The following is a 26,525-nucleotide window of genomic DNA, read 5'->3' on the forward strand; positions in this document are numbered from 1 at the left end:
TTTGTGTTGAATAATGTGGAAGTCCATATTTAGATATTTTATTTTCCTTTTTTTTTTTTTTTGTTTTTAAAGATTTATTTATTTGAGAAAGAGAAAATGCATGCATGACTGGAGGGTAGGGCAGAGGTAGAGAATCTTCAAGCAGACACCCCATTGAGTGCAGAGCCCAATGTGGGACTTGATCTCAAGACCCATGAGATCATGACCTGAGCCGAAATCAAGAGCTGGACGTTTAACTGACTGAGACACCAAGGCACCCTCATATTTCTGATTTCCTGATGATTTCTCTGTAATGTGCATATTGTTACTTGATGAAGTTTCCCCTTTTCATTCATCACTTTGGGAGGGGGATGGGAATGTATCTCAAGAAAAAAATTTAAGTCCAGGAGGTTTTTGAGTAAAGCCAACTACATTCATATATGCTCTAGTTTTTGTTCATTGGGCTTCAACAATAGCATTTGGTAATGCGTTTCCAGTTCTACTGTCTGAGTGAAATATGAGATTTACACTTTCTTTAATAAATAAGGAAGCTTCTGATTTCTGTACCTTTCTTAAGCTAACAATTACTGAGCTCTGGCTTATGTGTCAGTTATTAGGATAATTTAGGATAATTGCTTTCCATGGATTATTTCATTTAACCAATTCAATAATCCTATACACAGTCTTTTTTTTTTTAAACTATTGGGTAATCTAAGGCTCAAAATTACACATTCAGCTTCAAAACTAGTAAAGTAGTTCCTCTTGATCCTCAGCTTCACTTTCTGTGATTACAGTTGCCTATAGTCAACAACAGTCCAGAAGTAGATGATTGTCCTTCTGACTATTGTTAGAGGGTCAATAGTAGCCTAACATTATGTCATGATGTCAACATCATTCACCTCACTTTTTCTCATCGTGTAGGCATTTTCACAAGAAGGGGTATAGTAATATATTTTGAGAGAGAGACCATCTTCACATAACTTTTGTTACAGTATGTTGTAATTATTCTATTTTATTATTAGGTATTGTTGTTAATCTCTTACTGTGCCTCATTTATAAATTAAACTTCATCATAGTTATGTATAAGAAAAACATATTATAAATAAGGTTCAGTACTATTCGTGAATGCAGGCATCCTCTGGAAATCTTAGAATATAACCCCTGCAGATAAGCAGGGGTGGGGAATTACTATATTCAAATTCAACAGTTTATTTGCCTCATTTGTTCTGGCTAATTTAGTCTTTTTCCTTGCCATCTAAAATGAGTCATGGGTGTAAGTCTGCCAACTGCCATTGGTTTTCTTAAGGGATTCACTTTCTTTCTCCCTGAAGTGGTCTACTGATGTGTTGGCTATTTAGATAAATTTCTAATTATATGTGAGGTAAATGCCGATGTATTGCACTGTGCTTTCACTCCAGTGGATTGAGAAGACAATAACCTTTATTTCATCTTTTCTGAATGTGTGGTCCAAATGGACAGTTTTTTCCCTTAAATAAATAAATAATTTAAGCATGTTTACTGTCTATAAAGCCAAATGATGTTCTCCTTTAGGCTCATTTAAGATTGTGAGTCAGTGTACATTACCCCCATTGCAGTTTAACTTAAAGATTTAGATTCTGCTGGCATTCACTAAATACAGTGTGTTTGGCCCAATTATTGGGTCTGGTCTAACTATTCTTCAAGTCAAATGACTATATAATTAAAAAGTTAGCTGTGGAACTGACTGGACAGATTCAAGTGGGTAAATATGGTAGAACTGGGTGTTAGGTATTATTTTCCTACTTTTCTGGGAAAAAATCGAGTTAGAAGGAAAGCTTTGCCTACCTATATTTCAAGAAATGAAGTATTTTTATTCCTGAATTCTATGTCAATATGTATTTACTACTTAATAGAGTACTTATGATTTTAAAAGTTTACTATTAGGTACCTCTTTATCTGATTAAAAAAATCAACAATACTTAGTTTCTTTCCGTATATTATAGAGTATTTGTTGTTTCAGCATCTAGTTAATATCTGGCTAAATGAATGCTATAACTAGGATGTTTAACAAAAAAACTGCCTTTGGATTTGTTTAGAGAAATGTTATAATTTAGTAATCAAAGGCTTAGTTTTGTATTTTTTATGTAAAATAAACTTTTTTTTTAAACCAATTTCAGTAAAAGGAGCGCCTCGAAACCTAAAGGTGACAGATGAAACTACAGACAGTTTTAAGATCACCTGGACTCAAGCTCCAGGGAGAGTTTTAAGGTACCGAATTATGTATAAACCAGTTGCTGGTGGAGAAAGCAAAGAAGTTACCACCCCTGCCAATCAGAGGAGGATAACACTTGAGAACCTGACTCCAGACACAAAATATGAAGTATCTGTAATTCCTGAATATTTCTCGGGACCTGGTTCTCCGTTGACTGGAAATGCAGCCACGGAAGAAGGTAGATGAAATATGCTGACTGTATGGTAACAACCCAGATCTTGGACCTTAAGGGGTCCTGTAGGCAGCTATCCAGACACTACAGGCCATGAGATACTGTCTCAATTATCTGATTATCTTGGATGGTAGTCCTTTTAGAAGTGGGTTACTCAAATTTTTGACTTACCTATGACAGCAATTTTTTGTGTCAATAGGACTCAAATGCTATCATATGGCCTAAATATTATTTTAAAAATAATATTATTAAATATTCTAATATAAATTGAAGGATTATTAGGGGTTAAAAATCAAACTGCTATGTACTGTTGAAACAGATTAGATATTACTTCTTTAGGAAGATTTTAAAATAGTAGCCTGTTTTTATTTAAATGGTATAGTCAGACTCCCAGGATAAATTCTGATATATGTTACAAATTATTAATGTTTAATATTTATTTCATTGAGAAAAATTAAGGCATTTCTAATTTTCATTTTATTCCCTATCTTTAAAGTTAAAAATAACAACAACAACAACATATTAGCAATAGTGAACAGTTATTGAGTACTTACTTGTGTCAGGTTCTGTGCAAAGAGCTTTTCATATATTATCTCATCTGATCCATGCACAGAGTCAATGGAATTGTTAATATTATCCTTTTTTTATAAGGAAATCAAGGCTAAAGATACTAAATAGTAACTGAGTCATGCTGCTGATAAGCAGTGCATCTGAGGCAGACACTCATAAGGAATATCCATTCCCCACTTGTCCTCCATCACTGCTCCCTGCTTCCCTCCTGGGGGAACCTAGCTAAATAGCTTTTCCTGCAGAGACCCTTTCTCTTTCTATCTGCTTTCTTCCTCCTCTCTGTCCTGCAGGAAATCACTACATTTCTTTTTTCTCTTTCTAGTTGGGGATATAGGGCCCATTGTGTGGGGACCATAAAAAGACCCAGTGACTCTTCATCTTTCTGTTTTCTAGAGTAAAAGTGGCTAGCTGTTCCATGCCCAGTGGAGAGTGTCACAGGGTTGGGTGACTTCAGACCCTTCAGAGATGACATGACCACTCTACCAGAAAAGTCATGAAATGCCGAACATCATAGTTGCAAAGGGATAGGTAGCCCCTGAGTTTTACTCAAGGCAAGACGTCACTCGGGCTGTTTCCTTTCTTAAGTTTTTTTTTTTTTCTAGGGTTAGCATTTGATCATTAACTATTTTTATCACATTGGTGTATATCTAGGCTTTCTTAGAGGTGGTAAAAAACCTACATTGTGATACTAATCAATGTATTTATAATCTGTAGCTCTTCGTTTCACTTTCAGGGAAAGGACTGTAGTTTTTAATGACAAAGAAATGCAAAAGATACTAACCTGCATAAATACAGAAGAGCAATTGGATGCCTTGTGCTTTGTTTCTCCCAACACTCAAGGCCCAGTTTAGAAATGCTGAAGCTCTGTTGCTTGTCAACAGTTGAAATTGCTGTCATACTCAAGATATAAATTTGATGCAGCGCGCGCACCCATGCCCATGCCCATGCGCGTACACCCACGCACACATGCGCGCACACCCATGCACACATGCGCGCGTGCACACACACTTAAAGCAACCAAGTATTTTTTAAGTCATTTTATTAAATAATGAATTTTGATGTTGTTGTTTCTTTAATGAAGTTAGAGGGAACCCAAGAGACTTAAGAGTGTCTGACCCTACAACATCAACTATGAAATTATCGTGGACTGGGGCACCAGGGAAAGTGAAACAGTATCTCATCACATACGTCCCAGCGGCAGGGGGTGAGACTCAAGAGGTCACTGTGAGAGGACATACGACCAGTACTGTGCTGAGAGGATTAAACGAAGGGACGCAATACTCCTTATCTGTGACGGCCTTATACGCATCCGGGGCTGGAGATACCCTTCATGGCGAAGGAACAACCCTGGAAGGTAATAACTGTCATGTTTTATGGAAATCCCTGAGTTTGTGATGGCATTTAGGAAGCTGAAAACGTTTGCGGAGAATCAAATCTAGAAATGTGCTATCCTTTCTCTTAAAAGGAATTTGTATTGAAAAGTAAATAACTACAAAACTGCCTCTTATTCAGAGATGTAGAATGTAAGCCGTTGTAAAAAATTAAATTTGATCAGGGAGAGGTGTACTGAGGAGCTGAGTGCATTAGAAGGCCATAGAAATATGTTCTCAATGCCATGACTGGTTAAGTGGAGAATAGGTGTGTGACATTCAGAGTGAGAAGCCACCTTGGGAAACATCTGTGGATGAAAAGGATTTGGGTTGCCCACAGTAACACAGCAGCTTCCATCACTAGGAACACACAGGAACCCTTTCTGACTCTGAGTCTCTCATTCACCATGCATAAAAGCATTTAGTTTGAAAAATAAGAGGATCCCGATTTCTGTTCTGTTTGTCTTCTAAATGACCTCTGAAATTCAGTTCTGTGTTAGAAGTTTGAAGTTAATGCAGTATTTAGTGAGAACCACCACCAAGACTGGAGCTGTGTCCTTGGTTTTCCAGACTTAATTGTCAGAGGGCTTTGTAGTTCTTAGAATCTTTTGAAATACAGTGGTGGCTTGCATTTAACTCACTGCAACTACAAAATAAGTTGTGTAAGAGGGAGAAAATGTAAATTTAACCTAGCCACAATAAGAATGTTATGATGTTAAAAAGAAGTATCAGTGGATGGTTAAGATAATGAGTCAGTACCATAGTTGGGGATCTAAATGGGAAATTAGGCATTGATTCCTTGTTATCACCATCTTTTATATGACCTATTTAACATAAATATAGGAAGAAAATGCATCTGAAGTATCTTTTGTGATGCGAAGTCACAGTGACTTTAGGTAAAATATCTGTCAAATTTGGAGGATCCAGGCGTTTGGAGCTTGTAGATGTTGCAATTAATAGGGACAAGGCCCACATTAGGCAGTTTCCATTAAAAGTACAAGATTTAGTCAAGAATTAAAAACAAATAGCCAAAACATATTCTAATCAATTCAATCTCTAATAATAATCAAGAGTTTACTTTTAATAATCAATGAAATTTATTTTGAAAAGATGATTTAAATCAAAGATTAAATGCCAGTGTGTAAAATACTGATTACTAGAAGAGTCTTGGTTTTATTATTTAGCTATGTGACCTGAAATTTTTCCTTAGGGGTGCCTGGGTGGCTCAGTGGATTAAGCTGCTGCCTTCGGCTCATCATGATCTCAGGGTCCTGGGATGGAGCTCCACATCGGGCTCTCTGCTCAGCAGGGGGCCTGCTTCCCCCTCTCTCTCTGCTTGGCTCTCTGCCTACTTGTGATCTCTCTCTCTCTCTCTGTCAAATAAATAAATAAAATCTTAAAAAAAAAAAAAAAAAGAAATGGTTCCTTAACCCCTCTGAGCCTCAGTCTACCCATCTATAAAGAGAGGATGATCATGGCTTCTGCATCCCAGATTTACTATGGAGATCAAATGGGAGACTGTAAGCAAAACTTTTCGGAAACTGTAAAATGCTATAGGTATATAAAGTTCATCAGGAGGAAATGACATTCACTTTAGAATCGATATCTAAAAATATGGCTTTTGTAAGTAAGTATTTAAGAAATATTGATCAGCTACAGTAGTGTTTTGGAAATAATAAGAAGTAATGGTGGAAACTGCCTTAATTACAGACACCTAATCCAGCAGTAAAGCATGTGATCCTTGTATCCAGAGCAACATCCAGAATTTCTGACAAGTTTGTTCTTCTGTTCTGACCTTTTGAAGTTCTCGTTCTCTTGTGCTTCCCAAAGGCTTTCAACATAGATTGTTTACAGGATTTTGTTTTAGGGATAAACTTTTGAGCTTTTGTTTTTTCCAGAATAATTGTAGGTAATTCTTGTTTGTGATAATTTCTCTCTTGTAAGGAATATCTTGGAAATGCTTTTAATAGTTTTCCTTCTTCTTGAACCTTTCAACCTTCTGATATTCTTCTGCATTTTCTTACTTTAAAAAAAATATATTCATACTTGGGCTTAAAAATTAGGCATTTTTCTTCAGAATGATATATTAATCTTTAGAAAACAGAATACACATTTTAATTTAACAGCAAGCATATTCTACAGGCTTTGATTTTTCTGGTGTATAGCTAAACTGTTTATAATTGAACTGAACTGTTTATTGCTTTGCAAGTAGTATAGAAAATCTACCAACGTGTATGCATGTGTGACTATGTACCCATGTGCACACACACACTTATTTGATCAGAAATTACCTCTAAGTGAGATACATAGGTAGTAAAAGAAATCTTAAAAAATTACCATTTTCCCATTTCCTAAAAGGAGGGATGCAAGATGATTAACTATAGTTAATTGATAAATAAGTTGTCATAATACATTTTTTCCACTTGTACCAAGTCTCTTTACTACAGTGAAGGATTACATAAAATGCTGCCAGCCTAATTTTATGAACACATTTATCCCATTGCATTATGTGTGGTAAACTTGACAAATATGTAAAAGCGTAGTTGTGACTAAATTAAAATAGTAGAAGATTTTAGCCCCTGGTTATTCCATTTCATTTTATTGTATTAACTTAGCCAAATCCACATACCATATACAGGAATAGGATATGATGGTAAATGCAGGGAATGGAAAGCCAGAAACCAAGCCAGACAACTGCTTTTGAGGGCCGCTGTTTTTCTAATCTGTTTTTCTCTTGGGAGAGAAGGTGGTAAGAGCAGACCTTGAAGGAATGTTTCTTCCATCCAGTGGCATGGCTCAGCCGGCAGGAGCATTCTGTAGGTTAAAAATTTTATAGATGGCCTCAAGTGCATTCTATTCAAATCAACAAACAGGAAAAAAACAACATATTTCTTGTGCTCTATAACTGTCCCTAACTTGAATCTATTTCCTAGTTTGTTGAAATGTAGCCAATGATCAGAAAATTCCCCTGTCCCTGGAAGAGAGATTTATTAGAACTGGCATTGGGGAAGTTCATGGTTTGCTCTAGTATTGTATGAAATAGAATCACAAAGGCAGTGTTTATTACTATTTCAGATCCAAACTTTAGAGGAATCTGAGCACAAACTATTACGTTTGATTTATGTTGCTCTCTCCTGCCCCCCCCCCGTGTTGTTTTTAAAATAGATTTAATGTGATTACTAAAGGACTGTTGTACATGTAAGTGTAGTTGAGGTCATGATAGAGCTTTTAGTTGTCATTGTTAGTGTGTAGAGACAGGAAAACCTGCTCTTATAAACCTTGAAATGAATAATGCTCATTTTAATTCTGAGATTTTACCACAAATGAATGAAAATTTCAGTTTGGGAATAATATGGTTCTTTTTGTTTTTGACTGTTGGTTCTTGGCTATGGAAAGGATGACTTTTTAAAATTTCCTTTGTTTTAGTTGCTATAGCAACCTGCCAATGTCCTAGACAGGGACAGCTTCCTGTACATCAAACCAAGCTCACTCTGCTGACATTTTGTTACAATGAGGTTTTTAGCACATCATAGGAATTCCTCTGCAGGATGTTGAGTAACATGGGGCCTCTCCAAGACGGACTAAATAAGGTCTCTGTTTCCCTTGATTTACTGCTATCTCATAATTTGAAAGATAATACATTCTGGGTTTAACAAGGCTGAGATTTCCGGGGAGCTTTAGCACAATTGCCAAACAGCAACTCATATTTCCTTTCCTGTGCATTAATGGCTCATCGGAGAAATATGTAAATCACATTGGGGACATAACAATTACGGAAGAAATCTCATACAGACTTTGAGGTTGAAGGGTGATTTAATTGATAAGAGGTTTTCAAGAACTATGCATTGCTTCATGTAGTTGTTCCTTATTGATAGTGAACTTTGTACTTTGGAATGGTGATTCTAATTCATTGGGGTTGTAAATCAAGTGTGTTTCCACATAAACGTGGAAGCAGGTTTTCTCTATTCTTCTGTGGAAAGTTGGATGACTTTTGAGCTGAGCTCTAACGGAAAAGACAAATTGATTCAGAAGAGGATTTACATTACATTTTCAATTTAACTTCTATTTTTGAAAGTGGTATGTGAAACTCAATGAAAGCCGACTGGAACAATTTACACAGTTTCATTTCATTATGATTAATTTTTCAGTTATCATCATTGGCTAATTTGTGTTTTAATTATATTTGAATTGGATGATGATTTGCTTTTCAGAAAGCAAATGGAAAAGGGCTAAGGAAACATAGGAAAGTTACTTAAATGAGGCATTAGTTCTTTGGCCTTGTATGTGGAAAAAAGTAGAAATCAACCCCTTGTGGATGTTCAGATCATGAGAAATGCACCTGTCTAAATTACCTCTCACAGTAGTAGCTCAGAGATACATGTGAGCAGGCATGAGAAAAATGACTTTTGAATATATCTAAATATGGTTCATAATCAGGGCAGAAAGGCTGAGTATCAAAATTTTAAAAAACTGATAGATTTTGTGTTTTAATATATGACAGAAAAGAATGTTATTCCTTATAACTATACTGGTACTATACCAGGGAGAATAAGAAAGCTAAGGAAACTATTGAGAAGGGTAAAGTTGAAGGCATACCATCATTATAGAAGAGAACTTATTTGAAATGACTGCCAGAAATTCTATTACCGGAAATTAAAATACTATACAAAGCATAGGCGTATACCCCAGGACAGCAGAAAACAGGTTCTAATTTATTTTATCTTATTATTTTATTTTATTTTATTTATTATTATTTATTTTATTTTATTTTATTCATTTTATTTATTGAAAACAATGCCACTTATGTGAAGTCCTGAACAAACTGAAACATCATAAAACAAACATTTATAAGTCTTGGGGGAGAGCAAAAAGAGGAACTTGAGCAAGTTGGGCGCCTTTGCTAGAGCAGAAGTGGATGCAGGTTCTGGGAAGCACAGTGACAAAGGGGCAAAAAGACTACTGGATTTGGTTCCTATTCATTGGACCCGTCAATGGTTTCCCCTGTTGAGACACAGTAATGCCTCTGCAGAAGCTATAGGCTTGTCTTTAGACATCTTTCCTTTCTTCTTCTTCTCTTTTTCTTTTCCTTCCCAGGTTCTCTAAAAAGAGATTCCCAAACTCAGTCTAACCAAACTCAGCCAAATAATCTCTTCCTTTGTTATGGATGTCCAGAGTTCCTTAGATTGAGGGCAGAGCCTCCAATTCAGTATTTTAAACCAAAACAAATGCTTGGCTAGATACCACTTGAGTTGAACCTCATTCACAGGAAAATGTGGTCAACTCTAGAACAAGAAGCATGTGTTGAGAGCTATTTCCTTCTGAAACAGGATGAAGGGGAGAAGAGAGCGGTGAACATCCCACATGTGTTATGGGATGGAAAGGATGTCATGAGAAGATCTGATCAACTTCTCAGGTCCCTGAAGGTCAGCCTTGAGACATTCGACTAAAGGGCAATTAGTCGTGTGTGGTCATACATCCACACAACGTATAAACCTAAAAACAGTTCCATGCAGCAACCCTGGGCCCAACGATGTTGATCAGGTTTGCCTCACCGCACCTGTCCTGATTTTGAAGGAGCCTCATGTCAGAGTGAAAGCAAGCATGAGGGTTTCTTCCTGCACCGACCAATCAGATCTTCCAAGTAAATGCCTCCCTAGGCCTCAGAGAGGAATAGCAGAAAGAAGGGAAAGGAAAGAAATGAGAAAAGAATAAAGAATTGTAGGGGAATGAGAATAATAGAGATTAAAAAAAAAGATATTTATTTGTTTATTTATTTATCTGTCAGAGATAGAGAGAAAGAGAGAGAGAGATAGGTAGATAGATAAAGAGAGAGCCTACAAACAGGGGAAGTGGCAGGCAGAGGGAGAAGCAGGCTCCTTGCAGGGACCCTGACATGTGACTCGATGCCAGGATCCTGGGATCATGACCTGATCCAAAGACACATGTTTAACAGACTGAGCCCTAGGTGTCCCAAGCATAACAGAGATTGAAAGATGTTTTAGGAAGTATCAGTGCTTAGGTGTATGTCCAGATATTTCAGTTTAGTTGATTTGGGCAGGGCCCACTCTTTTGGCATCCCAGGTGATTACTCTGTGTATCCTTTCAAATCTAGTCCATTTATTTTGTCCCAAGGCCTTAGGAGGTTACATAGCCTCCTGCCGGTGGCCTATTCAGCTAGTTATACACCAGGTCTTAAGACCAGCTTGGCCACTCACTGCCTGCCAATTGTATTACAGGGTACAATTCAACTGCTTCATTTTTTTGTAATCCAATATTTGCCCAAGCCAAGATTCCATTTAAAAAATATTTTTTAAAGGTTTATAGGTCTGATAAAATTTATTTGTCATGAGTACATCATATTTTCAAAATTCGTGGGTGTAATGCAGCAGGTAGAATACCCAACCCTCTAGCTTTTTTGAGAAAAAATGTTTATCAATGTGTTTGATGATGGTATAAACTTAATATTTAGTCATGTTCTTATCAAACTGACTGACTGACACATAAGAAGCTTGTTGAAACAGTTTGTCTTTTCAATCTTGGCTTCTGGATAGAGATGCCTCTCTTCTTTCATTGGATTCCATATTTCTTTGTTACTAACATGGAATGTTGCAATGCCAGTGTCTGTATATAATGCCTTTGGATGTCACAGGCAGATTCTATAATTTTTTGAGGATTGTTTTCTGTAATTTAAAATTTACTCAGTGCTCACTGGAATTATAATTGTCACGCCATTAATTAGAACTTCAGAATGTTTTTTAGTTAATACTTCATTTTTTTTTTAAAGTGCTTTTAACCCATTCTATTTGGGACACTCATAAACCTTGCAAACATCTTTATTGAAATTTCACTAGTATTTTGTTCCAGCTTTACAGGTTCTGAGAGTGTTAAAACAGTTTATTAAAATCCATGGGAATGCATGTGTAGTGAACTAGGCTCCTTTTGTTTGTAGCCCAGAAATATCTTTGTGAATATATTTTTGCTTCAACCACAATTCTTTTCCTATTATTTTCTCACAGTGGAATCATTAGCCTGTGTTTGTGAGATTGATGTCTGTTGTCATGGAAATAAATAATGTCACAAATTCAGCGCTATAGAAAGTAGGGAGGAAAATGGGCTGAGAAACACAATCTTGAAGCAGAGGAGAAGTGGAAATGATTGTAAACTCCTCCATTGTTAATATGGAACATAATCCCCACAGTCTCGATAACTTTTTCATCTTAGACTTTCTTGGAATGTCATCAATGCCATTTTTAGCTCATTTTAAGTTCAGTCACTTTCAAGTACAATGATTTTACAATGGCTGCAATTTCTAACTGCAACTGAGGCTCTTTAGAAGGGGCATATTGAAAAAAAAGGTGTACACCAAACAAAGAAAACATGTGCTGCCCATTTTAAAACTTAGAGACCAGTTGCTGGGATATCAGTGATCAAAACAAAATAAGACATAAAAGACGACAACCAAACTGAATCAAAGGAATAGTTTGTTTATGTTCCCATATATAGAGAAAAAATAAATATATGTGACCATTTAAATAGCCCATACAGTGAAAGAAGGCCTTCAAGTGAAAATTAGCCTCACATACTGAGGGAGCAAAGTCAGTATTCTCTTGAAAATAAGTATTCTCGGTTTCAGTGAAATATGTAACTAATTTCCCTCCAGAGATGAGATGTCCTGTCAGCAGTTACAGTTATTTATAATGGAGTTAGAATTTTCCATTTGTGCTTGGGGTCTGGTAGGATGCCCAGCTCCTGTTTTATTTATCTTTCCCCTCTAAATCCTACAATATGATAGGTTTCTGTCTACCCAGATTTCTTTTTTCTTTTTTTCTTTCTTTCTTTCTTTCTTTCTTTCTTTCTTTCTTTCTTTCTTTCTTTCTTTTTTTTACTTATCATTATCTTTACTCTTCATGTTGAAATTTAGTGGCTTAATTATGAGTATTTTTAAGGTATTCATTTTTACTCTTTAATTCATGTAAAATAATAGTCTTCAGAAATCTTGTAACAGCTTTATATATCATTTGCTTCAATTTACAACAATTACTGGTGAAACATATGCTGTAGAAGCAGATAGTTTTATGTTTATGTCATGCTGTGGCATGAACCCTAGTAAAGGTAGCCAATATAAAGTGACCTGTGTATTTACCTTATATTTAAATGATGGAAAGTGAGGGTTTTATTGGAAGACATCTGTGCCTCCTATTAAATTGAGGTTTCCATATTTTTCCATTTGGGTTGTAGTTTTTCTTTTTTCTTTCTTTCTTTTTTTTGAATTGAAAGAGCCAAAATTTAGAAGCAGACATTTTCGATCAGCTAGAACAAGTGGTATGTTTTGTTTTGATGACTAATCGCTTTAAAGTTTTCCAGAAGAATCGGTGGTTTTCATTTCATCAGAGTTTAGCTGTATTGGAGGTTTGTACTTCTCCTTTTCAATTGCATGAGCAAATAGAGTTTTCGCCAAAAAATAATGATGGAATTAATTTTAGCAAGTGATATGAAATTGTTGCAGTTGTCATAGGTCATACACTGACACTGAGCTTATTTAAATTATATCAGAGAGTAAAAGATGACGGTAAAGAAGTAAAGATCTTTGTGAACAATGGGGTATGTTATAAAGTAGACTGACACAGGATGAAATTTTGGGATTAGATGCCTTTTTTCCCTTTGGAGAACAAATTTTTTCGTCATGTAATCTTTCATGTTTGGATGGCATTCTTGTCCTGAAGGGCCTTCCCATCTGAATGAACATGTGGAGATAAGGGTGATAGGTGGGAATCAGAAAGGATTCTAGAGTTTGATTCATTCAATCTGGTCCACTGACAGAACAGGATGGATAGCTCCGAAAGAAGAAATGGGCAACTTTAGACAAACTGAGTTTGAGTTCAGCAAGTTAGGATGACCACTAGGATGAAGGAATATTTACATATCTAGTAGACATTGAAAAATGATTACCCTTTAATTTCTATTCTAGAACGTGGTTCACCTACGGATTTCGTTACTAAGGATATCACCGACACATCAATTGGGGCATATTGGACATCCGCTCCAGGAATGGTTCGAGGTTACAGAGTCTCATGGAAGTCGCTTTATGATGACATTGAGACTGGAGAGAAAAGTCTTCCTGGAGATGCAATTCATACTGTGATAGAAAATCTGCAGCCAGAGACCAAATACAAGGTTTCAGTCTTCGCAGTTTACAGCAGTGGAGAAGGAGAACCTTTAAATGGAGAAGCCACAACTGAATGTAGGTAACATCACAAGTGTGTTTAGGCGTGTGTTGGTGCTACCTAATGTCTATCAGCTCAAGTGACAATGTAATTACTTGTCTTTAGTTTTTGTTCTATGATAAATGGGGATGAAAAATTAAGACCTTTAAAGACTGTGGTTTAAATTCAGGTTCATTTAGTTCACTTAGTATAAAAATTATATCATATTTTGAAATATTGAATCCTATTCAACTACCTATATTTGTCTCTCTCTCTCTGCCTTTTTTTCCCAATAGGATGGTCAACTAGATAAGAAACTCAACTAGTGAAAAGATCAGGAGTCATGGAGACAAAGAGACTATAGGCCCATTTATAGCTGTATGACTTTGGACAAAATTCAGTTTCCTTATCTGTGGCTTACAGTCTCAGAGTTGTCTTGAGGATTAAATGAAATGAGAATGATCAAAGCACCAAGCGTAGTGCCTAGCCACTTAGAGTTGATTGATACATGAGAGTGGCTACTGAGACTGTGATTATTATATACCCAAGACCAGTCCTAGAGACTTGACTTCATCCCTCTTGTATTTGGTAAGGTTAAATCAAAAGTCCACTCAATATTCTGGTGGCTCAGATTTACCTTTATGTCATTAATATTCTTTCTCATGAATAATTTTGAATGACTTATAATCATTTAGTATCAGCTGGTTGGTGAAAGCTGTGCCAACATTCCTTAATTCTCTTCCCTAAGAAGCTGTTTGTTGAGCATATAAGCATTTCTAAGAATTTATAGGAGGAAAGTTGATTCCTTTTGTTCTGGGAGGGTTTTAGGAAAAGGGAACAAGATGGAACATTCTTGCATTTCCTTTTATTAAAAAGAAATAGAGGGGCGCCTGGGTGGCTCAGTGGGTTAAAGCCTCTGCCTTCTGCTCAGGTCATGATCCCAGGGTCCTGGGATCGAGCCCCGTATCGGGCTCTCTGCTCAGCAGGGAGCCTGCTTCCTCCTCTCTCTTTCTGCCTGCCTCTCTGCCTACTTGTGATCTCTGTCTGTCAAATAAATAAATAAAATCTTAAAAAAAAAAAAAAAGAAACAGAAGGATTGAGGTATTCTTCTGGTAAGGGAGGGGAGAGGGAAGTGCCGTGAGCAATTTCAGATAAGCCCCACATCCTGATTTTCAGTTGTCCTTAAGTTGAAGTCTTTTGGTCTGAGTTGTCTGAAGAACTCTTCTCTCTCTCTCTCTCTCTCTTTTTTTTTTTTTTTTGTTTTTTAAGATTTTATTTATTTATTTGACAGATCACAAGTAGGTAGAGAGGCAGGCAGAGAGAAAGAAAGAGAGAGAGAGAGAGAGGAGGAAGCAGGCTTCCCACTGAGCAGAGAGCCTGTTATGGGGCTTGATCCCGGAACCCTTGATCGCAGAACCCTGGGATCATGACCTGAGCCGAAGGCAGAGGCTTTAACCCACTGAGCCACCCAGGCGCGCTCCTTTTTTTTTTTTTAAATCACTGGCAAACTCAGTGGGATGTGTCTAAGTTAAAATCTGTGTCAAAATTGGGGCGCCTGGGTTGCTCAGTGGGTTGGGGCCTCTGCCTTCGGCTCAGGTCATGGTCCCGGGGTCCTGGGATCGAGCCCCACATCGGGCTCTCTGCTCAGGAGGGAGCCTGCTTCCTCCTCTCTCTCTCTCTGCCTGCCTCCCTGCCTACTTGTAATCTCTGCCTGTCAAATACGTAAATAAAAAATCTTTAAAAAAAATCTGTGTCAAAATTAACTGGATTAAAAAAAATCAAACTCCTCATTTGAAATTTAATATGTGAAAAGGCCTATTTCTCAGATAGTCATATGATTGGTTCCCTTGGTAGTAAACGAAATCTCGTGTCTGAATATATTGGCTGCTGTAGTTTAAGAATCTGGCAGAAATTTATTTGTTGTAAAGAGAAATTATAGGCCAGATATGACACATCTAGCTAAATTTATCTGTAGGAGTAAAGATACAATTCATGTGGTTGAGCAGTTATGAAAGTATATATATTTAGAAGGAAGCTTTTCCAAAAATTCTCCTCTATTGTGTCTTCTTCCAAAAAAACCAAGTCTTCAGATATATATTTGGGATTGAAAATCTCCACAAAGGATTTCTTTTAGCCAAATGCAAATATATTAGTATAAATCCTAATAAGTAAATAAATTTTCATCTCTAAGAAGCTGAACCTCTAAGAAATTGTATTTCTTGGCTAATTGATTGATTTACCTTTAAAAGTAAGTGAAGAAAAAGGCATTTTTTAAAATTTGGAGTGGATTAGGCAGGAATGAAACTTCTTTTTTTTTTTTTTTTGAGTTTTGTTTCTATGCGAAATGCTCAAGCATCTAAGCAGATAAGAGAGAAGGTAAGAAACTTTCTTTGTGTTGCTACCATTTTGTTGTGCCTTATTTTGCTCTCTTCTTGGGAACGATAGCAGTTTAGAAAGTGCTTGAGAAATCTGAGTCAGATGTGGTATTTCAGTGGCAGATGATCCTAATGTATGGATAAGTGGGCAGAGTCACTAGGTCACACTCTTAGAGTTTCTTATAGACTTCCAGAGGGTCATTTTGGGAATATTTTCAGGATTGCTTTTACCTAAAACTCAACAATATGATACACAGACTGTTGATACAATGAAAACCATGGATTGTTGCTAGAAAGCCAGCAGATGAGAGCCTATCTATTGGACTTCCAGTTTATGGCAGCTGGTTTAGCTGAGGTGCAGTGGGTGTTGGAAAGCATCTCGTGAAAGTTTCTAAAACATGAAAAGAACTTACAGTGTGAATGCTGCACCATTTTATAGTATGTGGCATATGTCAAGGAGGTGAAAAATCTTGGTTTTTACTCATGGGATGCCAATGAGGCTTTCTGTCCCCCCTAAAATCCAAAGTTTTCCATTAAAACTAGGGTAAGATATTTTGTACCTTATGCTTGCATAGCTGCTAAGATTTTCTTTTGAACACTGATTGGAAGCAGTTTGCTTCTGAGGTGCTTGATGTAGGTTTTTTTTTTTGTGTGTGTGTGCTTCTTGTGCTTAGGGAGTTCATTGAGTTTCTTGGATCTGTGAGTTTATAGTTTTACACAATTTGAAACTATTTAGACTATTATTTTTCTCAAATACTTTATTTATTACACCCCTACTCTCTTTAGGTACTCCAATTATGCATGTGTTATTCTGTTTGAAATTACCAAACAGTAAACCACAGTTTGGTTTGTCAATCTTTTTTTTTTCTTGCATTTCATTTCAGATAGTTTCCATTACCATGCTAATAGTTTCAGTAATGTTTCTTTCTGCAGTTTTGAGTCTGCTGTCAATACCATCCTATGTATCTTTCATTTCAGATATTGTACTTTCCATCTCTAGAAGTTTGGTTTGAGTTTTCTTTATATGTTCTATGGCTTTACTTAACATGTCTTCTGTTTCTTCTGCCATCATCAATGTCTGGAATATAGGTGTCACAGCTGTTTTCCTGTCCCTTGTGAATAATTATGTCCTATATGCCATTTCTGGTCCTGCTTCTATATATTTGATTTTTCTTCTTCTTATGTGTCGTCTTAGCTCCAACTGCCATAACAAAATAACAGAAACTGATGACTTAAAAAACAGAAATCTGTTTTCTCACATTTCTAGAGGCTGGAAGTCCAAGATGCAAGTTCTGGGAGAATTTGACTTCTGGTGAGAACTCCTCACTTGCCAATGGCCATCTTGTTATATCCTCGCATGGCCTTTCCTCCTCTCTGCATATGCGTGAGGGGTGGTGGTGGTAATAGCATGCTCTGGTGTCTCCTCCTCATTTTATAAGGATTTCAATTCCATCAGATTAGTATTATACTCTTACGACCTTATTGAATCCTCATTACCTCCTCGAGGTCCCATCACCAAAGACTATCACGTTAGAGGTTAAGACTTTAACAAATGAATTTTGAGAAGACACAATCATTCAGCCTATAACATAAGTCATATTTTTTCCTTCTTTGCGTGCCTGGTAATTTTTATTAGACGCCAGACTTTGTGAATTTTACTGTGCTGGGTGCCAGATATTTTTACACTCTTATAAATGTCCTTAAGTTTTGCTCTGGGATTTAGTCAGTTACTTGGAAGTAGTTTAATTTTTCTCAGACTTCCATTTAAGTTGTGTTAGAACTGAACCAGAGGATCTTTTAGTTTAGGGATAACTCTGCCTCATTACTGGGTCATTACTGGGGACCTGCATGAACTCTAGGAATTAATTGTTCCTTCTGCTCCTTTTGGGTGGTTTTGTATAGTTTCCTCATGCATATGCACTGATTAGTATTGGGCTGAAGACTACAGGAAGACCTCTTGCAGATTTTTGGAGCTCTTCCCTCTGTTACACCATCTCCTCTCCAATATCTGCTTTGCAATTCTAGATGCCTTGGACTCCCCTGACTCACAAAACTATCTCCTCAATTGAGTGAGATCACCAGGCTCCATCTGGTTTCTCTCTTTCTAAACTGGGGCTGGAAATTCCCTTTAAGCAATAAGCCAGAACAATTATAAATCTCACTGTCATATTTTTCTATCTCTCAGGAATCACTGTCCTATATTGTCCAATGTCCAATGTTTTAAAAATGTTGATATATATGTGCATATGTATACACATCTACACAAATACATACATATGTTTATATTTAGTTTATTCAGATTTTTTAGTTTTCAAGTGGTCCTTCCCTTTTTTTTTTTTTTAGATTTTTTTATTTATTTATTTGACAGAGAGAAATCACAAGTAGATGGAGAGGCAGGCAGAGAGAGAGAGAGGGAAGCAGGCTCTCTGCTCAGCAGAGAGCCCGATGCGGGACTCGATCCCAGGACTCTGAGATCATGACCTGAGCCGAAGGCAGCGGCTTAACCCACTGAGCCACCCAGGCGCCCCGGTCCTTCCCTTTTTGAACATGAAAATTTCTCATACGGTTAAGAAAGATTCTTTGCAGCATTTCCTTCAGTTTACTGTCTTTGTATAGAAAATGCTTATGACCTCTAAAAGTTAAGATTAGATTACTGAACTGAGTGAAATGATCTTGCTTATAAACTCTAACTATGTAAAAAGAAAGAAATGTGTGTTGGCTATTTGTGGATATGGGATGATCTGTTTCTGATACAGTTATTGATAATTGTGAGATATTACTAAAATTACTTAATAAATAATATATATATTTATGAAACATTTTTTACATATAGCATTTCCTAAAACATTCAATGTGTACCAGTTTATCTTTAGAGCTCTTGAGATATTTTTATGTGTTAGAGTTTCCTACTCTTTTGTGTTCATAGTTTTATATGACAGTGGCTGTCAGAAAGAATAGTGTTAAAAATAGTCATTTATGGACTGTACCCTTTTCTGAAAAGACCCAAATGATATTTCTGACCCTAAATTCATGATTTTTAGTATTCCCCACAGTATGATAACCACAAGAATTATTTACAGCTGGAAATACAATAAAAATTTGAAGAGCTCATCTCCGGAAATGGATGTTTTCTTTACTAAAGTCCCTAGAATGCAAAAGGAAATCCGTGCAATAAGAACTTCCATTTTTTAGTTATTAGCTAGGTAGGGAGAAAACATCTTACTGTGATCTCACTGAGATTAGGCTCACACGCCATCATGAATTTATGAGAGATCATACTGCTAAACAAGAACACAGTGTACATATTTGAGAAACCAGAGTTGTTTTTTTTTTCACATAAATGGGAAAGTAGACATATTTATCTTCTTTCATGGTATACATTGTCATCTTCCTTTTATTTCACAGTATCCCAAGATTCAAAAATCTTAAAAGTGGATGAAGAAACGGAAAACACAATGAGAGTTACCTGGAAACCAGCACCTGGGAAAGTCATCAACTACCGGGTTGTGTATCGCCCCCGTGGGGGTGGAAGACAAATGGTTGCCAAAGTGCCACCCACAGTTACCTCAACAGTGTTAAAACGACTTCAACCCCAGACTACATATGACATCACAGTTCTCCCAATGTATAAGACAGGAGAAGGAAAGCTTAGGCAAGGATCAGGCACAACAGGTATAAAATAATAATTTTTTGGGAGTGGGGAAGAGTGTTATATTTAAAGGAGGGTTTTCATACATCTATTCATTTGTAAATGTCTGAAATTAATTCTATAATAAATTAAATTATAATAATTAGATAGGATGCCTAAGTAGCATTCTATTTTTTTACCACCCACGTTCCTGGTAAAATGATTCTACATATTAATGTTCTAATGCTAATCTAATCTTCTCAGTTGTGAGAATTATTTATGTATTCACTTGGGTAGCACTTGGTTATCAGGATTTTTATTGAGTATTATATCCTGTGCTACTTGACTTAACCCATGTGATAAATATACAATTTGAAGTGTGGTGTATGTGATAATTCTCATGTATATCACTTAGATATTTCTAATTCAATTTCTTATTGCAGGGGGGGATAAAAAATCCAAAGCTTAGGCTTATGGATAATATTTTAAAATCCTTTTATCTTTACAGCTTCTCGATTTAAGTCACCCAGAAATCTCAAAACATCTGACCCAACCATGTCGAGCTTCCGAGTGACTTGGGAGCCTGCCCCTGGGGAAGTGAAGGGTTATAAGGTCACGTTTCACCCCACAGGGGATGACAGAAGACTGGGGGAGTTAGTGGTTGGACCATACGACAATACAGTTGTTCTGGAGGAACTTAGGTAGGAATGAACTATATTGTTTTTGTAAAAAGATTTAATAATTTATGAAAATTAGTAGGCCTTCCACAGATAATCGCTTGGGTGTCTGTTTGCTAGTGGAGGGTTTAGAATCAACGGAAGTTGCTCTCTTGGACTTGCTGAAGTTGAGGTTAGGGTTCAGAGGCTAGCAGAAATTTTTGTAATGTTTTAATGATTTTTGTTATTAAGGGAGCAGGAATGGCATTTTTTCAATAACATCCTGCTTTTTAAAAATTAATGTCTATATTATACAATTTCACTTAAAGCAGCTTGTCCTTAGCCAGGTCCGTGGAAGTATGGGGGTTCTTGTGCCTTCTGGAAAGGTCCAGGTGACTCACGCTGTGATGCTGATTATGAGTCTCCTGCCAGGGTGGGCCATGGGAGAGAGAAGCAGGACTTTGTGCTTGGTGCCAGCTGGCCGGATTGGGGAAGGGTGGGCTGATTAAAGGTCTCGCTTCAGGCTGTGCAGTGGAAAACAAGGAAGTTTGAGTTTGAACAGCACCCTACATTCATTACAGTAGGAAGAATGGACTACTGTGCATTGCCTTTTGGAAAGTTTGTTTGTCTCAATCATTCACTCACCAATATTGAAATCTATATAAACCCTCACTATTTACTTTTGTCAGATTAGAGAAGATGAAATTTACGGAGTCCACTATGTGTCGAGGACTTGAGTTACCTTGCAACATGCAACATTTAAATTATTTTCTTAAAGCCCAGTGCTTAGAAGCAGTGTGTTAGAACCTGTTTTAAGTAAATGAATGTAAATCAAGATGAATGTCTTTAACAAAGCACATATGCTACCACTTGAGCCAGTATACATACAGACTATATATTTTAACATTTCAGGGCAGGTACCACCTATAAAGTAAATGTTTTTGGAATGTTTGATGGAGGAGAAAGTTCGCCACTTGTTGGACAAGAAATGACAACCCTTTCTGACACAACTGTAATGCCAATTTTATCTTCTGGTAAGAGATCGAATTATATTACCCTAGGAAATCTTAATATTATGAAACTATTTCAAATGTGAACTATTAGGTTAATCACACGGTGAAAAGCAGCTATAAACATTTTATACTAAAATGCATTTAAATAATTTACATGCCTAAACACATACTTTCGAACATCCATCTAAGTATATCTTTGGGAATATTTTTTTAAGGCCTATCTTGTCAGCATTACCTTGGTTACACAGTACTGTATTATTTAAAGATGAGCTTTTGCAATGGATAGGTAATATAAATATACATTTTCTCTCTTTTGATGACTAAAACGCAGTTTTATTTTGTAAATGTAGTTGCAGAAATGATTTATTTGAGCTGAGCAAGCAGAGTTGTGTTCTATGAGTAGGTGGATAACCATGACTTGGGAAGCAACATGGTAACATAAACCCTTCGGATTTTCCTGCTCCTACCACAATTATAGTTTTGATGTGCATGAACCTAGTTTTGAATGTTCTTAGAGGTGGAAGTAGTGGATAGGATTTACTTCCCAACATTTTCCAGCATTTAATAAAGAAAGAGTAGATCCAGGCAGGGTGGGGGAAGGCTTGCAAAGCTTTAGGTGTTTGGAGTAGTATCTGGGAGTCCTCAATCCTGGTGCAGTGTACTGTACGCAAAGGACACCTTTGTAGTGTGATGAGCACCATTTAATTTTTCTCAAAGAGTTTTTTTAAAAACAATATAAAGATGAGATGCTAAAATGGCAAGAAGTTGGAAAAGTCATAGCTGGGAATGTAAACTATCAGAAGAGAAGGTATTTAAAAAATATGATGTAGATAAAATATAAAAGTGTCAAATCCTGCTGTTTTGCATGAATGTTCTATTGTTTCTGTTATGATGATATTAACTGACTTATATTTTTATTTTGTAGCTTGTGCACTGAGGATATTGGGATTTTTCTCTCTTTCCAAAGCACCCTAGCTTTGTATCAGTGTTTGTCCTTTTGTCTCTACAGTTCTCAATTTGTATATTTGTTTGCATACTTCCTCTAATTTGTCTTCCTTCTTTCTTGTTTTTTTAAATGTGCGGACTTCACCACCTATATTTACTTGATTGTTATACATAGTCAATGATAAAGTTAAACAGCTAACAACTTAATAATATAATAGCTATCAGGTTTTAAAACAACATATCTTTATTTCAAAAAGGTCTAATTTTAAGAGTCAGGTGTCTAATCCTTCGTGATATATGAAATAATTACCCAGAAGCTTAATTATTTTAGAAGATGTTTTTAGCTCACTAAGACCCTTCTTAGCTCACACATTTTATCAGCTCATTTCATATTAGTCTGCTGATGACCAATACATCTTATGGAAAAATACAGCATGTAATCTTTAGATCACATTAAAATTTTATTTAAGTTATTGATGCCTTATAGTAAGATAGCCATACATTTTTATTCATTTATTTCAGCTCTTGGGTTTGTGAGCCCATTCATATTTACAATGATGGTTTAATTTAAGTCTCCAGGGTCTATGATAGTGGCCAGGAAATATGGTCAAAGATGAAGGAAAGATTTGCCATGGAAATTATCACTGGAGAATTGGGGGTTTTCTTGAATGTTATTTGAGGTTAATAAACCATATGGACGTATGTTGAAAGTCTTGACCTCCAAATCACAAAGCTAAGCTACAGAACTGAAGCAGCTAGGCAAGCATCCAGGGATGGCAGAGGCATGGTTAGGAAGTAACCCTGTGAAGAATTTGCTCCTGACCCTGTCCTGTATCATGATTACCACATTAGGGATGGAGTGTATTACCAGAGCAGAAGCAGACATTGTGTTGCTGGTGGATGGATCATGGAGCATTGGCCGGGCAAATTTTCGAACTGTGAGGAGTTTCATCTCTCGCATTGTGGAAGTCTTTGAGATTGGTCCCAAAAGAGTACAGATTGGTAGGTCTGGCAATACTGAAGACCTTTAGACATTTTCATCATGCTCTTTTATATACACTAATGCCAATGATGTTATTTTAGCCCTTGCTCAGTATAGTGGGGACCCCAGAACAGAGTGGCAGCTAAATGCTCACAGAGATAAGAAGAGCTTGTTGCAAGCTGTGGCAAACTTGCCATACAAAGGAGGCAATACTCTCACAGGTGAGTAAGGGTGATGTGGTATACTTTTAGCTCTTGCTTTTGGTCAGAACTTGTGGCTGAATAATGATGTGACTGGTGCTCTTTTAAAAATCCCACTAGGCATGGCTTTGAATTTCATTCGTCAACAGAGCTTCAGGACCCAAGCTGGCATGAGGCCTCGAGCTCGAAAAATTGGTGTTCTCATCACCGATGGAAAGTCACAGGATGATGTTGAGGCACCTTCAAAGAAACTCAAGGATGAAGGCGTAGAGCTGTTTGCTGTTGGTAAGCACTCAAAAGTCTAGCAGTGCCCCTGGGATTACAAAAGCAGAGGATATTTTTGTAGTTAAAAATTTTTTTGAAGCACAAAAAACAAACAAACATATTTTCCCTATCACAAAATTTATCAAAATGATATGCCAAGAAGTTAACTTATTTTCTTTTTTCCCCTTGAAATGGGACAGAACTACAATGGCTTCTTGGAAGAAAGTAATGGATCAAGAGGACAAATGTACTAGTAATAGGATCCAGGAAAATTCCTGTTTGGTTTTCCGTGGCACCATGTTTATTTTTGATAGCCTTTATTTTACTTTCCAGAAAAAACACTCAAGAGACACTTTTTGGTGGGAAATTGGTGCTAGAAGCATTTAGAAGAATCTAATTCAGAATAGCTTTTAATTTATATTATTTTTTCCTTTGTTTCTATTTTGTAACTATAGATAATCATTATTGAGGAGAATCACATATATGTTCTACTTAACATTGAAAATTCAAATGCTTTTGAATTTGAATATGTCCTTTTTTCCCTAAGGTATTAAAAATGCTGATGAAGATGAATTAAAGATGATCGCGACAGATCCTGATGATACCCACGCATACAATGTGGCAGATTTTGAGTCACTCTCTAAGATTGTAGATGACCTCACCATTAACTTGTGTAACAGTGTCAAAGGTCCAGGTAAGATTATCCCAGGGTTTCTCACCCTTAGCACTGTTCATATTTGGGGTAGATATTTTTGGGATGGGGGAAGGGAGCCCTTTAGTGTATTGAGAGATGTTTAGCAGCATCCCTTGGCTCTGCCCACTGGATGTTGGTGGCATCCCCTGAGTTGTGACTAATAAAAATATCTTCAAATATTGCCAAATGACTGCTGGGGAAAATAATGTCCTCAGTTAAGAATCATTAGTTTGTTTGTTTATTTATTTATTTATTTATATTTTATTTATTTATTTGACAGACAGAGATCACAAGTAAACAGAGAGGCAGGCAGAGAGGGAGTGGGGGGAAGCAGTCTCCCTGCTGAACAGAGAGCTGGATGTGGGCCTATATCCCAGGACCCTGAGATCATGACCTGAGCCGAAGGCAGAGGCTTAACCCACTGAGCCACCCAGGTGCCCTGAAAATCATTAGTTTAGTTCCTGATTTTTTCTCTGATTTGTTTCCGATGGCAGCAAACTAGAAATGGCTTGTAACTTATTTGAAGATAAATACTTTGGTAGAAATGGTTCGTATGCTTTGGGTATTGAGGATGCATTTATTTGCCTTTTTCTTTTTGAGTTTTTCTCTCCAAACATTTACAGATTTTCTTTTTGGATTTTGAACAACAGACTGACCTTTTCCCTGGAGAAATAAACCAGCCAAGAAGCCAGAATTTGTAGGCTTCTGGCTCTGGATTAGCTGAGAGAGCTGTAGTTTTATTTAGTTGGAGAGGACTTTGAGTGGGGATGAAAACATCTTTTATCTGTTTTCCTTTATTTTTTTTTTTTATCAACTATGTAATAGTTGCATTCATTCTAGTTTCTCAGACAGTAAAATTGCTTGATAATTTTGTAGGCTTGATTATGACCCAACTATAATAAAGGTTAGAGTACTAAGAATGGAAATTCTTTCCCCAGCTTTACAAAGACAGTTAAAGAGTTTTTATGAGACTGATTGACATGCTAATGAAGTCATTGTGTTAAGTCTCTTTAAATTATTATTGGGGACATCTTTCTAATGGTCACAGTGAATTTAGTATTTCTATTTTCATTGATGTTAATTCTGGATATTGTTCTGTAGTCATTCTGTTGTTCATTGGTCATTTCACTTTACCCACAGAGAGCATAATCACAGGCAGTGGGGTATTCCCAAACTTGAAAAGACTTGGTTGTTTTTCTTCTTTCTTGACTAAGAAAGTGGTTAACTTCTCTTACCACTGATCTAGGTCCTGTAGGGGAACTAAATAAACACAAATAAGAAACCAATTCCATTCTCACAGAGTATAACCTATAGTTAAGGAGGTAAGACATGATGAATTTAAATGTGGTGAACTTGGGTAGTACTAAAGGTGATAGAGACAATAGAATTGCCAATTGTGTAAGATTAGAGGAAGGAGGACATATTCAAGGTTGATTCAGAGGTTTTTGAGTTAGGTGACTGGTAAACTGGTGGTTTCGTAAAGGAAGGGTGGGACCAGGTTTTAATGAAAGACAATGAGCCCAGCCTTGAATCTTCTGGGACTGAAGAATCCTTTGCCTACCCATTCAGAGAAGTCTTATGAGCAATGGGACTCTAGACTGATACACTGTATATGTGTGTACAAGTTTAAAATATGGGAAGTAGTGCTATTATAATCTAATTTCAAATTTCATCACCTTGCTATAATAATGAAATAAGCGTATGGATTTTGTTTCCACATGTAGGTGACTTGGAAGCACCTTCTAATCTGGTTATTTCTGAGCGAACCCATCGTTCTCTTAGAGTGAGCTGGACACCTCCTTCTGACAGTGTGGATAGGTATAAGGTGGAATACTACCCAGTTTCTGGAGGGAAACGTCAAGAAGTGAGTAGGCAACACCTACAACCCATTCCCTCCTGATAGCGAGATTGACTTCTTCACATGAGCGCTCAGAAAAATGTTGGGTGTGGAGCAAGAAAGATGTCAAGTGGGGCAGAACTGAGTCAGCAATGGTGCTTTCATTTGGGCTTAATTAAAGGGAAAGATCTTTGCTTAAATTCTTACAGTTTCTACGAATTGCAGAATACCAATATGGTTTTTAATAAAAGGATGCTTGATTAATTTTGAATTTATATTAGAGTTATGGAGTTGGAAGGAAACATTAAATATGATCTAGTTTACCCACTCATTTTACAAATAAGGAAACAAGAGCTGGGAGAATAAATTACATGAATTGTCTAAGA

At 36.7% G+C, this 26,525-nt stretch overlaps 1 protein-coding gene across 3 annotated transcripts in view; it reads left to right on the forward strand.

The window, feature by feature from the left end:
* Positions 1–26,525, forward strand: part of COL12A1 (collagen type XII alpha 1 chain) — a 118,903-nt gene that overhangs the window by 23,083 nt on the left and 69,295 nt on the right. For 2 of the 3 annotated variants that reach the window (XM_059400141.1, XM_059400140.1), the window contains exons 12-22: positions 2,136–2,408; positions 4,054–4,326; positions 13,311–13,583; positions 19,326–19,592; positions 20,057–20,249; positions 21,117–21,238; positions 23,015–23,164; positions 23,246–23,365; positions 23,465–23,629; positions 24,156–24,302; positions 26,027–26,166. In XM_059400141.1, the coding sequence (XP_059256124.1) occupies positions 2,136–2,408; positions 4,054–4,326; positions 13,311–13,583; positions 19,326–19,592; positions 20,057–20,249; positions 21,117–21,238; positions 23,015–23,164; positions 23,246–23,365; positions 23,465–23,629; positions 24,156–24,302; positions 26,027–26,166 (2,123 nt within the window). The remainder of the gene's footprint in view (positions 1–2,135; positions 2,409–4,053; positions 4,327–13,310; positions 13,584–19,325; positions 19,593–20,056; positions 20,250–21,116; positions 21,239–23,014; positions 23,165–23,245; positions 23,366–23,464; positions 23,630–24,155; positions 24,303–26,026; positions 26,167–26,525) is intronic. The other variant, XM_059400142.1, reaches the window with a different exon arrangement.

This window comes from Mustela nigripes, chromosome 5 (assembly GCF_022355385.1).
Source record: "Mustela nigripes isolate SB6536 chromosome 5, MUSNIG.SB6536, whole genome shotgun sequence".
Classification (NCBI taxonomy): Eukaryota; Metazoa; Chordata; class Mammalia; order Carnivora; family Mustelidae; genus Mustela; species Mustela nigripes.